Source organism: Dipodomys ordii, unplaced genomic scaffold (genome assembly GCF_000151885.1).
Source record: "Dipodomys ordii isolate 6190 unplaced genomic scaffold, Dord_2.0 Scaffold83, whole genome shotgun sequence".
Taxonomy (NCBI): domain Eukaryota; kingdom Metazoa; phylum Chordata; class Mammalia; order Rodentia; family Heteromyidae; genus Dipodomys; species Dipodomys ordii.
In genome coordinates, this window is record NW_012267299.1 from 8,566,067 (window position 1) to 8,583,980 (window position 17,914).

General features: G+C 37.9%; 1 protein-coding gene across 2 annotated transcripts in view; it reads right to left on the reverse strand.

The window, feature by feature from the left end:
• Positions 1–13,802, reverse strand: part of Rab3c (RAB3C, member RAS oncogene family) — a 214,352-nt gene extending 200,550 nt beyond the window's left edge. Inside the window, exon 1 of one of the 2 annotated variants that reach the window (XM_013025246.1) lies at positions 12,729–12,918. In XM_013025246.1, coding sequence (XP_012880700.1) covers positions 12,729–12,752 — 24 coding nt within the window. In that variant the 5' untranslated portion in view covers positions 12,753–12,918. Of the gene's footprint in view, positions 1–12,728; positions 12,919–13,607 lie in introns of those variants that run through there. The other variant, XM_013025247.1, reaches the window with a different exon arrangement.
• Between the last annotated feature and the right edge of the window lie 4,112 nt (positions 13,803–17,914).

Below are 17,914 nucleotides of genomic sequence, written 5' to 3' on the forward strand. Positions count from 1 at the left end.
CAAAAAGAAAAAAGCCGGAAGTGGTGCTGTGGCTCAAATGGTAGAGTGCTAGCCTTGAGCTGAAGAGCTGAGGGACAGCACCCAGGCCCAGAGTTCAGTCCCCATGACCGGACCCCCCAAAAAAAAAGTTGTGACCCTACATTTCTTCCTGTCAGCTCTCCAACTCTTGGGGACAGTAGTTAGCTCTTTGATTTCAATTTTCTGATGAGTCTAAGAAGAGATTTAGTTTGTTCAACTTGTTTCTTGGGTAAGGATAGGTACAATGAGTTCCAAACACCTTGCATACAGAACCAAAAGTCATACTTCCATTTTAATGATGAAATTTAAAGTCTTAGAAATAAAATTGAGAAATGATGTTTGCTTCTCAATATGACATCTTGATTCCTTGTGTTTCTCAATGAGTACTGAGCTCTCATTACCTAGACTAAATGTATTCTTCAAGAGTTAGTGACATGCAGGCTCAACAAGTTCATTCTGTCATTCACCAGATATCCTGTTTGAAACTTAAATCACAGAGGATATTTGAAGATGTAAAGGAGCATAATTTCTTGCTTCTAAAAGGTATTCATTCAATTGCTAAAGTGAGACATGACTAAAACTCAATTTCATTTATGTACATGTACAAATACAATTTACAATGGGGTTGTATCCTGATAAACCCACAGTAAGTTGATAATATCATAAGATGAAAATACATTTTATAAACTATCAAATCTTCATAACATAACACAGTATGTGAGTAGACTCTCAGTGATTTTTACTTATGATGTAGGAGCCAAATGGGAGCTGTAACTCCCTGAAACTGCCCAGGATCACATACTGTATCACCTATTGCTGACCTAGGAAGAGATAAAAATTTAAAGAGTACAGTTTCTATTGAATATGTATTGCTTAAGCACTGTCAAAAATCAAAAACTGTCAGAACCAGGGGCTGTATTTGAGTAGTGGAACACATGCTAAGAACACAATAGCCCCCTTGGCTCAATCCTGAGCACAAAATGTGTGTGTGTGTGTGTGTGTGTGTGTGTGTGTGTGTGTGTGTGAAAAATACAGATTATCAAACTCTGTTATTGGAAGCAGAGATTTGTGATATTATTGCTTACTACTGGACTGATTCCAGAAGGTTCCCAAATGGGGGAGAAAGCCTGTATTGGGGCTGGAGCTCCAGTAAAAGGACATCCAGACAACAGAGAGAAGTGAGGTAAAAGAATAGCCAGACCCCAAAGAGAAGGTTGTAAGCAAGGTCTGCTGGGAAGGGAACCACAGAGGCTAGCCATACCTTAGGCCTCTAACAATGCAATCCTAACCACGATAGTGATTCAGGACCCTGGTTTGGGCAGCTTTTACAGATTCTCATAGATGCTGAAGCAGAGAGTCATTAGTACAGTCCCCAGGCATTGGTGGGCACTCAGGTACTAGGAAACTAGACCTATAAAACCACAGCAAGGATAGAAGAAAGAGGTATAATTGTACTGGTTGTCCAGCATTTCTCTAATTATGTGCATGAAAATTCACCTGTTGAAAAGCGCATGCACATCAAAATGTGAGTACAGGTAAAGAGCTCATGTTCTGTGACTAGATTGTCCGAGAAGGAATCCCATCTCTGACACTTGCTACGTGACTACATGTATGAACCCTAGGTGAGGTTTTTTTTTTTTTAATTGTTTTGTTTATCTGTTCTAAGCTACATCTTCCTCAACTGTGTATTAGGAAGAGTGAGACTATCAAAATAAAATTGTTTGTATGTGTTAAATACTTGATCAACGCTTTCATCATCATCTTTAATATTTCTCTCACAACACTGAAATGGTATACAAGGCATTTGTTCTGTTTCCCACTCCCATTAATGCATATTTCATTCAAGTACTGAAACTTGAACACTTACTAGGAAAATTCTATCATTTGCACCATACCTCCAGACCCTGCTTTTAAGTTTGGGTTTATTTATTAGATAGATCTTATGCTTTTGCCACAGCTGGCCTCAGACTGTGATTCTACCTTCACTTCTAGAACAGCTAGGATTACAGGTAAGCACAAGCATACCCAGATTCCAATGTTACTATCTGAACTGGAAAGGCCAGTTTAACAGAGTAAGCTTCCTGTTCTTTTCCTCACTTCAGAGGGCAAGAAGGTTTAATTCTGAACATTTCACTCTGACTCTGTAAACTTCCCTAATTACTGAACTTTAAATTTTTCCTTAATTTCAAATATTATGGCAAGGAACAAAGAACATTTTTAATATACTTCTGAGTGTCAAAGAGGAGACACTGAAGGGTCGGTGGGCAGACAGAATTTTTCTGAGAGCCAGAAAACCTATAAGAAGAGAATATAGTCAATGATGTAATCTCTCTCGACATTGCCTTCCACACAGCATCAGGAAAAGCTTCTAAATATCTGAAATCTATGAGCATGAGCTGAATTTTGTAGAAATTGAGAAAGGTCAATTTCAGGTCTGGATTAATAAGGAAAAAAATCTAAGAGTAGACAAGACACTGTGGTAGAAAAGAAAATTCAACAACAGTTTAGGACCTACAAGTAAATGTACTAGAGAAAATGCAATCCTAAATCCTTGTTACACAAACCTATAAGGTTGCTTGCAGTACAAAACTCTGAATGACTATGGGGTTGGACCAGCCAAGTATTGATTGGGTGTGGCTTGAATGACTAATTACTCACGCTTGCTCAGGGCTGAGCGGTTTTATTAGCACCACGAAGCCTTGGTACAAAACTTAACAAGCTAGGTGAATGGATGTTCGTGCTAGGTATGGATGGAATGGACTAATAGGAGACTGGTTGAAAATCCAAGTCATACATTTCTGCAAACAGCCAATTATCATTCTCAGATGCAGCCGTGATAAAACAAAAGTATAAAACCTTAAAAGATTGAATTCTTGCCATTCACACTTTCTATATGCAGATGTCAGTTTTTAAAAGTGAAAAGGCTTCTCACTTAGCAGCAAAGTGAAAAAACTCTTCCAAATTTTCTTGTGAATATGGGTAAAATACACATTAAGCTTTCTCATCATTTTTTGGCAATGTGAAATCCCAAACATCATGTTTTCAGCACCTGTTTCTACAGTCTGATATATTTTTATTCAGAACATAAAACTAAGCCCTCACAGGGTAGATCAGATCCAAAATTCCCTAACATGGGGGAAAAAAATCCACCCGGAATTCTGCAAAATTAAAATACATAGGACAGAGCCAGAGAGCTCTCATTTTTAAGTCATATTTTTATTATCTTTAAGTAATTGTACAAAGGTGTTAACATTCAACAAATTAGTTGTAAGTACAATGAATCTCTATCAATGTCACCCCTTTCGTCATTCTCCCTCATCCCTACTAACTCATTCCCTTCCCTCAGTGTTCTTAGTTTCAAGGATATGCACTGAATATGACTGCATTCTCCCTCTCCCTTATCCCTTTATTCCTCTACCCCCATTCCTTTATGTTTCTCCTACACTGTTCAAGTGCCAGTTTCCCAGTATTCATTTTGTTGAATAGGAATTACACCATTTAAATTCTCCCCTACTTTGGTTAATACGTCTGTATGCAATTGCATACAGCTCCATGTGTTACTTGTATACTTATATATTAGTTCTAGTTTCCACATCTGAGGGAGAATATGTATCCTTTGTTTCTCTGGAAGAACTCATTTTTAAAGCTTTTTATGGTTCTTTTGATCAGGCAAGTTTGGAGTACATTGGGTTAACAGACATCCATATGTAGAGTAGGGCAGGTATATATTGTCACAGCCTCAGGATGTATATTTGAGAAGGCTGAGTCATCTTACATTCAGGCAAATGTAACCAGGGTCTGTACTAGCTAACATCATCCCCAGCATCCTTTCCTGGTGATACAGTGACAGCAATCTCACTATCATATTGACTCTGGTAGGGAAGGCTTATCCAGCCTGTCTGGATAAGTTGTTCCTAAGAAAGAGCTTTGTCAGTTACCCCTGTTCTGTAAGAGACAGCATCTTCTAAGAACTTCTAAGAACTGGTGCCCTAGTGAGGCACAATAGGATACTGTAAAAAGTAATGATCCTGTTTTAAAGCCACATGCATTTCTTCACTCTTCTTAATTGGCAGAAGGTCAATTTGGCTTCTTCATCAGCTTTTTAAAAAATTATACAAATGTATTATATCCCCTCACTCCATTAGGAAATATCAATAGCTGAAGGCCAGTATCCAAAATGAGACAACAAAGTGAAAATTGCTTCTTATACAAATATTCCTTCTGAAAAGAAAAGAGCAAGTAACAGAACAGATATCTAGTGCTATGAAGATCTTTCTTAACAATATTATGTAAAAAGACTCTAGAAATCCCCAGTAGGAGGAAAATAATCTTAAATTTTAATTCTAAGATGTTTCTCAACCAACAATTATCTTTAAACACTAGTAAAATATTAATTTTTTAATATTTTAAATTTGAAAAAAATATGAACCTCAGGGAAAATACTTCTAAAGATTTATAATAAATATTCTTTCTGGATCTTCCTATCTTTCCACTTTCACCCATTGTTCAGGACAGGACTCGGCACTAACAAAACCATTTGTGAGAAAATCGGTGTTCTAATTCATATATTTGTATTTTAAGATTGTGTGATTCTTCCAATTTGAATGACTTATGAAGTCAATTTTCTAGTTATAAACAACCCTGCTTTACATTCAAATACTACTGCTACTATTATTTACTAGAAAGAAGCCCATATTTATGAACGAATGTTCACATCCACAGGTGTGTATTTCTGCTATCCCCTTTAATCAGTTCTGTCAGACAGGTGCTCACTGAATCAACCATTTAAAATAAAAGCTGCTTTTTCTTCTAACACCATAGATGAGAGTCACTTAAGAATCATGATTCACCAATTGATCCTTAACACAACCTTTCATCAGTCTCTTTTGGGTTCCTCAGGCTATCCCCATTTGAATAGAAACTATTCATCAAGGTTGGGCTACAAGCTTGATAAGGCCAGACATAGCTCAGAGACACTGGGTGACTAACAAGTAATACTTCCTTTGACCAGCTGTAGAGCTGTAGACTGATAATGAGATGTTCATGGCCTCACCTCTTAAAGTTATATTATGATTTTGTTTCAAGCATAAAAAGCCAAGTGTGGGAAGTAAATGGTTCCAGATTTTTTTGTTCAACTAGGAGGCCAAGTAACTATAGAATGTGACACTTTCAAGTTGCCAATACTATACTCAAGCCAAATAGCTCCAATTCAAGGAATTACTGGCCTTATCATTCACTAGAAGATGAAAAACCCAGAATACTCACTACTATGACTTTATTGCTTGATTCATAAGGCATTTTGTTTCTACAGAGGTGAAGATATGAAAGAAGCTACAAATAGGCTAAAGACAGTAATTATCTGACTAGAGGCATGTTTCTACTTGTAGAGTAAGAACAACAGCACAAGGGCTTGAGTTCAAGTCCCAGTACCACCAAAAAATTCTTAAAAGCAATTTTCAATAATTTTGCATAGCCCTTGTTCAAATTTTTAAAGTGCTTTAAGCAATTTTTAGCATTTTTATTTTATTTAAACACTTAAAAAAGTACAATGTTATATAATAATAGTTAAATAATAATTAAAATGTAAGCATAAATATCTCCCCACAGGATCTATATGGTCTAATGAAAGTGCTAAAACTGTTGCTTACATTTCTATATCACTCTTTCTCTAAAAGGAGCTCAATTAACTAATTATTTTTTGCTTCTGCACAATACAATAATTGAGTCACATTAAACTACTTTAATAATCAGCTCTTTCATCTGAAGAGCTAACATTTACAACCTTTACTTGATAACATATCATGTTGCTAGCATAAAAGAAGTGAATAAAGACCTAAAAGAAGAAATACAATAATTGAGCTGAATAATACCTGGATGGGCTTAACAAAATATTGCAAATAACAAAAGACACATCCACTGAACTGGAAGACAAACCAGTGGAAATCACACAGTTTGACAAAGAATAAGAGATAAATCAATAGAACCTCTGTAACTTCTGGAACAATGTCAGAACTCTAATACATATGTAAGTCAAGTATCTGAAGCCAAAAGAAAATGAATATTTGAAGATAAAATGAAAAAAATATTCCTTTTTCAAATGCGGTGAAAATCATAGACGTACATGTCTAAGAAGTTCATTCAAACCTCCAAGCTAACTATATGTAAAGAAAGCAACATCTAGGCACATTATAGACAAACTGTTCAAATTAAAACCTAGAATGAAAATCTTCAAAAGAGAAAAATGGTAGTACATATTTTGGTTCAATAATATGAAAACACTCTAACTTCACATTATTATAGAGTTCATCAATGAAATAGTATATGTACAGTACTAGTTTTAAAAAAGGTGAACCAAAAAATTACCTGTAGTAAAACTCTGATTCAAAATTGAAGTCAAAATTAAAATCATTAGCTGGGCACCCGTGGCTCATGCCTATAATTCTAGCTACTCAGAAGGCGGAGACCTGAGGATCATGGTTTGATGCCAGCCTGGGGAAGGAAAGTCTGTGAGACTCTTATCTCCAATTAACCACAAGAAAACTGGAAGTGGAACTGTGAATCTAAGTGATAGATCACTAGCTGTGAGCCCAAAAGCTCAGGGACAGCACACAGGCCCTGAGTTCAAGCCCTATGACCAAAAAATAATAATTACAATAATTAGCAGATAAGCAAAGTCTGAGGTAAAGTGTAGCTAGGATATCTATGCCATGGGAAAAGGTAAAGGAAGCAAATCTGGCTGAAAGAAAATCAGAATAACAGAAAGAGCATCAGAAGGACTGTAAAAAAGTTTAATTTCATATAGTTTTTCTCTACTTAATGAAAATACATATGACTCTTTAAAGTTAATTATAAAATTTTCAGAGATTTATAATAAATGCACATATAATATCCATGACAATTTCATAAAGATGAGCTACATGAAATTATACAATAGCAAAGTCATATATTTATGTGTGTGTTTGTGAGTGTGTTTGTATGTATGTAGGTAAATAATACAAAGTTCAGGTAGACTAATTAACAAACTGAAAATGAATATCATAATTCTTTGTTTAAACACTAAAAATGGAAACAAATAATCAACAGAGATATTAAAATACTTAAAATATTTAATTAAGTAAATTCTGGCAGTAAAACAAATAACAGGGAGAAACAACAAATGAGTTAAATATAAAATAAGTAGCACAACAATAAAACTCAAACTGCACTGCTTATTAAAAAATAAAGTAAAATAGGCCAAAATTCTAATTAAAAGGCAGAGGTTTTCCACCTGGATAAAAATGCAAGGTCTAGCTACCCATTGGCTACAATACCCAAAAAAGGTAAAAGTGAAAATGTAAAAACATTGTATATATAATAAAAACACTATTAATAAATAAAAAGTATTTGTGTTAGTAGTAAAATAAATGAATGTTAAAACAAGAAGTGTTACCAGAGACAAAGAAGTACATTTCACATTAAGCTTTCTGAAAAGCTTGAAAATGCATGAAAACAAAACCTACAAGAACCAAAAAGAAAAAAGAAAAAGGGAAATTGCTCCATATGCTTGGAGATTTGAAACTCTTGCTCAGCAATTGGTAAAACTATAGGTGAAACAAATAACCTACCCAAATCAACTGCGATAGAATTGATGTATGCATATTTTGTTTCCTACTGCTGATATAATAAACATATAAAAACTATATTCATTTATAATCACTGAACCAGAATTCTGGACATAGTATAACTTGATTCTCTGGTCACTCTGCTTAGTCCGTATTTGTCCCTATAGTCCCAATGAATGTACTGGTTAGGATGGATTCTTATCCAGATTCTATATCTAAGACCATTGAGGTTCTAAGTACAACTCAGTTGTTTATGGCTGCACAACTGAAGTCCTGGTAAAAGTCTATAATTACCTGTCTTGGAACTCCTCGGATACCTTTCTCTGACTTCAACCCTAGAAATTTTTCTGCTTTTTAAGAACTCATATGATTAAACTGAGCCCCTTTGGTTGTTCAGGCTAATTTCCCAACTTTAAAACCCATAACACTAATGATATCTATTGTAACCCTTTTGTTACAGAGTATCATTTAGTCACACATCAAGAGTTAGACCATAAACACTATGCTTTATAACACTATGTATTAGAGAAAAATAGAATGACTGAATATAGACATTAATGTATCAAATAAATTGCATGTTATAAAAATTCTACCAAAAAAAGTTCGCACTTCAATAACTTCATTGATGAGCATTATTAAAATACTTTAAGAAATAAAATATATTAGACTTATACACATAAACACAGAAAAGTCGTGCCAAAAATGAGAGAAATGAGAAATTCTCAGCTGATTTTATAAGTCCAATGTAATTCAGTATTATAAACTCATAAAGGCATTAAAAGTAAAATCATAGTCTACTATTTATCATGACAGAAATATAAAAATATTTAACAAAATATAATCTAGAGGGGGGAGGCTGGGAAGGGAGGTGAAGGGTAAACAAAGGAGGAGGCTGCAATGCTTGGTAAGAAATGTATGCATTATCTTGCCCATGTAATTGTAACCCCTCTGTACAGTATGTTCACAAATAAAATTAAATATATATATATATATAATCTAATTGATTCACTAATATATAGAAAAGCCAGAGTACCACAACCAACTAGAGTTTATCTAAGGGATACCATATTAACTAAAAAATCAATGTAATCCAACATAATAAAGTTAATAAACTATACAACAATAATTATAAGTACAGAAAAAGCACTCAGAAATTCAATATCCATCTATATTAAGAATAATACTTTGGAGCTTGTAAGAAGGCAGAAAGTCATGGGGGAAATGTGGAGTAGGATAGAATCACAAACCTCACAGAGAGGAATTGAAGAGGAAGAGAAAGTAGAGTCCCATTTCGCCAAGGGTATCCCTCACATGACTACCAGACCTCTCTGTAGGCCCCCCTTTCAAAAGTTGTACCACCCAATAGCATTGTCCTTTACAGAAAATACTTGAAGAAACAGACCAAAAAACTAGAGGAGGATTTCTCGCTTTTCCATTGTTAGCTAGGAAACTCTCCTGCGTCTGTGAAGGATGAGGGGTAAAGGTTCATTTCAAACAAGGTTAGAGAGCTGATGATTGCGAATAGATATAGTTGGAAATTCACAATAAAGAAATGCAAGAATGCTATATCCTTTTCATTGCCAAATCACACATTTAGACATTAATGTTTGACATTTTATTGGGGTACAGCATGGGTTATTTAATCACTAATGGTTTCACCCCAAGTTTACCTGGGTCCTATGTCTACATCCCTTCCTCGTTTTTAGGTAATCTTTTTTTTTGGCACTCTGCTCCATTGTTTGAGTATATGCTTTTCTTTGAGGTTTCATAAATAGCCAGAAGCTTTGAATTTGTGGGGTGACTCTGAAAACTTGTGACAACAAAATTGAAGTGTAAGCATTTGGTCAGAGGATACAAGAAATTACAAATCCAGGAAATAAAAGGAAACTTTTTTTTCAAAATATTAGTCCTCAAATATATGATTTAATTTAAGCAAGCTCATTTCATAAAGAGAAGATAATGAGAATATATTTTCCTTTCAATGAGGAAGATTTAGACAGTAAGGGTAGTAGAATTTTTACTCTTTAATATTGAAAAAGTTACATAATTTTGATAAGCTCCACTAAGATATCTTGTTTGTATTTGAGTAATGGTAGACCAGGTGCTGGTGGCTTATATCTGTAATCATAGCTACTCAGGAGGCTGAGATCTGAGAAAGATGGCCAGGACCAGCACAATAGGGTAATGATGACCTATTAGACTTTGAAATATATTTTCCTATTTATTTACATGTAATTACATACACTCATGTATGACTATTTTATACAGATATACAACAATGTGATGTGAATACAAATTTATACACATGCACAAACATAATGAGACCATTTCACACCAGAATGCATGGTGAAGACAAACAGGATGGTTCAATCTAGTTCCTGAATCAAACTTTGTTGCAGCCAAAGTGTGGCACTCAAGTCAGGAGCATTGCTATTTTCCCTGTTATTTGGTTCTCATGGTTTGTGCACACACTGAATGAGAAGATGCAAATGACCATCTCTTGCATTAAAATTCTAAGCTTATCACTTGGGACAATTACCAAATGCTATTCCTGGTTATTTCATTATGAAGAAAACACAGATATACAAGATTATCATTATGTATTATTTTAGTAGCCACTATTAAAAAACAACTATTATCCTTCATTTTCTGTCAATTCAAAAAAAAGTATTCTGTCTGGGATATTCATATATCAAAGGCAACTATCTTAAACAGAATACTCAGCTATTTATATAGGCTTTTAAAAGGATAATATATAATTTCTTTCAAAGAATTCTTTGATTTCAAAAATATAAGTAAACTAGAAAATCAGCCAAGAAATTAAAAAGTACTTTTTCATCAGCAAATGAACTAAGTATTTCTGAATGTAAAAAAATAATCCCCTGATAATGGGATTATAAAATAATGCTTTGCTTGTAACTCTTTTATAAGCTTAAATACCAAGTATTTTGGTCATATATTTTAAATGATGTAATTCAGTTTAAGTTGGAAAAAAGGAATGTGAACTTTTTTTTTTTGCATTTTTATATCTTCAAAGTCACCTGGAATGTAATGACTAGAAGTAGAGGTACTGGGACATTATTTGCTGTTTTAAAAAATTACATAATGATTATAGTCTATATATATATATATATATATAAGCTCTGATAACAATGGAGAGAGGTCACTATAACAACCATTTCTTAAAATGAATCAATGTATGTGCTTTAATTAAATATATAAAAATATTCAATTTCTTAAAATGTATATGTTCCCCATGATAGTGTTTAGAAATTTAAAATTTTCAATTTCAAAAATTCATTTACTAAATACAAAACACCATAAATAAGAAATCTACTCTACCCGTAAGCAAATTAATTCTATTGTACCTAATTTTTATATTTATTCTTCATCAAGTTTCTAACTAAATTAGGGCATTATGGCACCTACTAACAGTTAGTGGCTACATATATCATTGCGAGTATTTCCTTAAGCATTAATTTCACATAGTTGTGCTAACATTTAATGACCCCCTGAACCTTCTAAGCCAATTTACAAAAAAATCAAAATACAATGTAGTTAATTTTTAGCTATTTATTTTGACAAACATTGCTATGCCTACATTGTACCCACTTTCGAATCTAATAATCGACTTTATTCCTTCTATTTTTTATCATTTTGGAAAATTTTATTACTGTATAAATTTAGTATATACAACATGAGAGCTGGATATACATACACATAGTGACGTGTATTAACTTATTTTTTTAAGTCTACAGCCAATGTTACTTATATCAAATGTGATTAACTTAGCTAGTTGGATCTTGGCATTACCCCAGTAATGAAAAACTATCATAAGCCAATATGTCTTGAATGCAACAGCTGTACCTTTATTGTAAGCCCAAGTTCTTTTCATATCACATCTACAAAGTCACAGATAAAGGTATTAGAAGACACACAATGAGCCATGGTCCCCTGAAAGAAATCAAATTTTCAATAACTCTTAAGGTAATTTGAGGGCTTTCTATTATATAATCCTTCCACAAACAATTACATCCTGCAGCTATTTTTTTTCTTTTAACAGTCCAGTCAGGACACCTTAATCTACATAACTCATAAAATAAAAGTAAATTGAAGCAGGTGTTTAAAACTCTTGGCTCACGAAGAAACTATAGAAAACGTTTGAGCCTAGATTACTATTAAATATTTATGTCGTTGGGTTTGGCAGCAAGATGGGTTCTGAAAGAGGCAACGCATTCCAAATGGTGTGATCTATCTAGTCTGCTCTCAACCCCATTCATAAAACGCCTTTTTGTTATGTGATGGGCTCACTCTACCGGCTTAGTGAACACAGACCGAGGTGTAGCGTTAATGGATCGTACTCGGACACAAGAAACACCATTCGCCTTTATTAAAAACAAAACTTGCGTGAGGTGCTGGAGCGGAGGCGCCTGTGCATTTTTTAAGGAAGCAAACCCAAGATGAAATTTAAAAGAAAAAAACAAAAACGGGGGATCCGCGCGTAAAAGAAATGGGCACCCCACGCGGGACAGTGAAGGGCAGGGCATCTCCGATCGAGTACAAGCCGGTTGTACAGACACAGGGGAAGGGCTGGCATGCGTGTTCGCCCCCCGCCCCGCATCCAGGGACCCTAACTGAAGACCCTAAAAGCTTCCCTTTCTTTCAATGTGTCCTGAGCCGAGCAGCACGCTCCGTGTCCCGACCGACTCCTGTGGAGAGAGCTCTCCGGCCGGAACCCCACGCCTCTGCCTCGCACCCGCCGGGGCACCCCGCAGTCACGACCCCGGGCGGCCAGGAGGGACGGCCCATGGCCACCTGAGAGGCGGGCACGCTCCCCCGACTTTGTTTGCTTTTCCTGTGACACCAACACCCTCGGTCCCGAACGGAGGCGGGAAAGATCACAGACAGCCCCTAGTCCTCGTCCACAGCCGCAGGGAAGGTCGAGGACCCCACGTCTCTCCAGGACCCAACCAGGGAGCGGCCGCTCGGCGCGGGGAGGTCCAGACCTTCCCCCCCGGGTCGTGCTCGCTCCGTGCCGGGAACCAGAAGGAAAACCTCTCTCTCGCTCGCTCAATTCCCCCGGAGGCAATGCTTCCCTCACCGACCCACCTGCATGGGCGCTTCGTGTCTCATGGTAGGCAAACGTCCTTCCTCTCTGACTAGGACAGAGCTGCTCCTGGAGGCTGGTCAAGCGTGCACAGCCCGCGCGGTCCACGCTCCACACACGGCGCTCTCGGGGTTCGCTAACCCGCTCCAACATCAGCACCCGGAGCTGTCCTCTCCTGGCATTGCACAAGCGCATTGGCCGGGAGTCGCATGGCCTTCTGGGAGTTGTAGTTCCATTCTCTGTAGAGCTCCGTTGCAAACAGGGGATCCCTGAACTACATTACCCGGTAAGCCAGCTAGCCCTAAGAAGAGCTCGTTCCTCCAGGAGCACCCGCCCGCGGCGCCTCCCTTCCCAGGCTATCCGGTCGCTCCCGGTCTCTTGGCGCTCCCAGTCTTCCCAGCCCATTTCCTCGCCCTACACGGACGCAAAGTGACCCTAGTGTATCTCAGTTATTTTCCTTTGCTGACTATCGCCTTGGGAAGTCAGACCGTGAGTGCTTGGCTGGGGATTACGTTACTTTGCTAATTTTCAATACCCACGAAGCGTTCGGGGACTGGGCGCCTTTCCATCTCCCCATCCGGAATCCGGAAAGTTTCCACATTTCCAGGGAGTAGCTCTAACAGTTTTTTTCAATCAGACACGCGGGACAGTGACGAGGAGTGGCACACATGCGAAGCGAACCTGCATAAATGCATTGAGAAGATGTGCAAGCAAGCGAGGCGCGCGCACTCACGCACACACATACACACTACATACACCCTCTCTCTGTCTCTGTCTCTCTCTCTCACACACACACACACACTCACACACACACACACACGTCCCTCGGAGCGATATTTCTCGATGAGCACGCTTGAGCGACTCCCTTCTCCCCCACTTACCTTTCCGTACAGCTCCATTGCAACTCGGGGTGAAGTCGGCTCCCTAGCGAGTAGGTGGAGGTCTGCACGCAGGAAGCTGGACTATACGGTGAGGGCTCCGCACAATGGAGAGGAGGAAGAAGGGAGGGCTGGGGGAGGACGGATGATTTAGACGGATGGCTTCTTTGCTCTGCAGGGGAAGCGTTGAGCCTTCCAGCCCAGCTGCAGAGAAAGGGTTTGCGTCTCTTAGGAAGAGCCGGGGGCGATGCGCCGGGCAGCCCCTCCCCCGGGCCCCTTCGCCCGTCATTAGTGCGCACACACAGCCGCGGTTGGCCACGGGCTGCAGCGCTGATAGGGCACTGGGCTCTGTACCCACAGCAAGTCACATGAAATGAACACATTCATCACCGGAGCCCAGAAGCGCCTCCACGGACGGAGACGAGAGACGTGTGTCAAGTTATCCCGTCCTTTCTCTAACCAGAGCGATTCCCAATATTCAAGTCTCTCTCCTCTTGGATTAGTTCAGAACGCGTTTTTCAAATCTCAGAACCGTACTATTTTTTTCCCTCGTCAGTTGGCTAATAATATATGTGACTTTTTATATTCTGTCTGTATCGAAACAGCCATTCCTTAAGAAGAGCCATTCGGACTCATGAGGTTAAATTACACTTAAGACAGTAGAAAAAGAATGGTCATCATGAGAAAAAAAAAAAGAAAGCTCATTTTCAAGCTATAGTTAGAGATTCCGAATGGCTGGGTCTGAGGCCTGAGAATTACAATTTTAATAAAAGCCTCAACAATTCAGAGAGAAGTGGACTTTTCTCCATAATTTACAAAAACAGTGGAAGGTGGCTGGTCTCCACAGGACATCATTCTGATTATAGGACAGGGCTTGCTACTTTCTCCTTTTCTCAGTTGCACTGAAATAACAATGTCAGAGAGCAAGGGGAGGGGTGACATTGTCCAAAAAGGAATGTAGTCGTAACCTGACTTACATAACTGTAACCCCTTGGCACACCACCTTTATAATAACAATCAATTTTTAATGCAAATGTCTATTTTTAAAATATGCTTACAAGGATCTCTGGAATGAATGGCAACCAAATAAAACCTTAAAATGAAATTATTACTCAAAGTTTAGAGTATTATGGAACTCATTAAGGAAACAAGCAAAGAGATGATATTAAATTTGTTAAAACCTGGGTACCATTGACTTGCCTGTAATCTTAGCTAATTTGGAGGCAGAGACGTGGAAGATCACCTTGTACTTTCTACTGCATTTCCAAAACACCAGTATAAAGAGCTGAAGGTGTGGCTCCAGTGGTAAAGGTCCAGCCTAGCAAGTGCAAGGCCTGGAATTCAAACTACAGTATTGAAAGAAGAAAAAAAAAGGCAAGCTCCACTTAACAGAAGGAAAGAGCCTTCCACTAAATGTCTCAGAATCTAGAATGTAGAATACTAGAATTTAGAGTAGGCCCAAAGGTCCTAAATCCCAGAGAAGGTAAGCAATCTCTCCAGAGTCACACAGATTATTGTAGGGATGAGAACTCAGATTAACTTTTCTCATATTAATCAACATCTGCATTCAAGTACCAACTTTTTACTACCCTCACTACTAGTAGTCACTTTGTTGGTTGTGTCTTTCTAGTTGGTGTATTATTGCCTTTGTATTTTATTAATCTATGCCTGCATCTGCTGTATTTTTATTTTTGCTATTTGGTTAATCAAAGAGATGAGAACACAGATAGTAATTATCCATTAGTAATGATGGCATTGGTTAGATCAAAAAAATAACAATAGACACCTGATTGGCACAATTCCCACTCTATTAGAACTTAATGCTGAGGAATAAAATCACGAAGGCTCAATGTAGAGTCAGACAGCCCCTAGAGCTTCACCCAGGCCTTACAGCCACAGTTCAAGACCACATCTGGGTGTCTAATCTTAGATATTTCTGGGACTGTCTCCAACTGAGTGGGAGGCTTTTCTGGCCTGAGTACCATTACCTGTTTCTGACTCACCATATTGAGGCTGGCTTTGATTTCAGCTTTATGTAATATCCATACCAAGAAATGCTATTGATTGCCCCAGGTTCCTTTTACAAGAAATTAAACATTCCCATGGCATTATTGATTTTTTTAATTAAAAGAAAAAAGTATTTTAAGTCATTCCTGCTCATGAGGTTTCCAACATTATAAATAGTTGATATATGTTGTTACTTTGTAAAATAAAAAGTGAACTCTAAGTTTATGTTATAAAAAAGTACTTTCTTCCCATAATATAAATATGATACTATTAGTGACAGCTACACTTTTTAAATTTCTACTTTGAAGCAGGCAATTGGTTTACATTACTCATCATTAATGATCATTATAGCTTTTATTATTGATTGAAACAATCTTTCTGAGGAAAGAGAAGCAGTTGAACATATTGAGGAGACAGTGGCCCTGGATGACAGATTTCAGGAGACTTGACCAGAACAGAGTAAGATTTGGATTTTTAAAAAAGTAAAGAAAAAGAAAGGAAGAAAGGAAAGAAAGAAAGAGAGTGAGAGGAAGGAAGGAAGGAAGGAAGGAAGGAAGGAAGGAAGGAAGGAAGGAAGGAAGGAAGAAAGACTACTGCTGGCACCCATCCACCTGCAGCATAGGGCCCTAAAGTTGCTCAGTACAGTCCAAGCTAACCTGCATGTCAGGACTAGGTGCACCTAAGAAGAATGTGATTTCTACTAAATATATGCTCTGAACTCACAAACAACTTTTAATGGAAGAATAACACAGGAGGGATCTTACAGCTAGTAGTATCTCCTCCTTTTATTTTATAGAGAAGCAAGTAGATTTCTGAAGCTCCATAGATCATTGGCTGCCATTAGAAATACTAGAAAAAGACAGTGATCCTGAAAGTATAACACTATTAATATAATCAAATTGTACTGCATCAACAAATTCCAATAATTTTTTAGGATTCTCTATTATAATTCCAAGTGAATTATCATCCACAAGGTGGTTTCTCACTGGTTCAGGTAACAGGATACACACATAAGTAGAAGAGCTACATAGACTTCAGTGTCAGCACACAGTAGTGTCTGGTTAGCTGCCTCACCACTCTACCAACACTTATTAAAGATCTAAGGAGAGAGTGGCAGTTTAGGAATATGCTATGGAGATGTAAATTACACCTAAAGATGCATTTAAGAAGGACATTCACTTATAAATGAAGGATGGGAGACAGACTACAAGACCTCCAGAGGAACCTTCAGATTAGTCTTTTTCTACAGGAAATTTGAGAGAATGAGTAGTATTAAGACAGATGAGAGAAAAGGGAATGTTAGAACAGGTGACGTTGATCAAGATGTAATGTATCAATAAGTTGACATATTGAGTTGAAACTCCTTTTGTACAACTATTTAAAAATAATTAAGCAAAATAAAAGGGGAAAGGTTAGTTCTTAAATCAGGAATGGTGGCTCATGCCTATAATCTCAGGACTCAAGAGAGGGAGAAGGGGAGAGGAAGGATAATGGTTTGAGGCAAATCTGAGCAAAAAGTTAGTGATGATGGTTTTCCCCTCAATCAGAATGCTAGTCATCTTAGTACCTATCTCTGGTCCTAGATATGCAAGAAGCTGTAGGTAGGAGGCTGTGGCTCAAGTGGTAACGAGTCTGCCTAACAAGCTCTGAGTTCAAACCCCAGTTAAAAAAGAAAGAAAAGCATACCTCTTCATTCTTAGTGTTCAGGTAAAGAAATGAAGGCTTAAAGATGAGGTAAGACTCATCTAACATACTAATTAGTAACAGAGTAAGATCTAATGTACTTCAAGTCCTGTGTTCTTTTCTTTTAATTGTGAAAATACTGTACAAGGGGTTGCAATTACATGGTCAAGATAATGAGTACAGGGGCTGAGAAGGTGGCTCAGTGATAGAGTGCTTCCTTGCATGCATGAGGCACTGGGTTTGATTCCTCAGCACCACATAAGCAGAAAAAGCCGGAAGTGGCACTGTGGCTCAAGTGGTAGAGCGCTATCCTTGAGCTGAAGAGCTGAGGGGACAGCACCCAGGCCCAGAGTTCAGGACCCACAACCGGACCCCCTCCCAACAAAAAAGATAATGAGTACATTTCTTTTTATTTATTTATTTTTATTTTTGGGGGGGTCCGGCGTGGGGCCTGAACTCTGGGCCTGGGCGCTGTCCCTCAGCTCTTCAGCTCAAGGCTAGCATGCTACCACTTGAGCCATAGCACCACTTCAGGCTTTTTTTCCTGCTTATGTGGTGCTGAGGAATTGAACCCAGGGCCTCATGCATGCAAGGCAAGCGCTCTACCACTGAGCCAACTT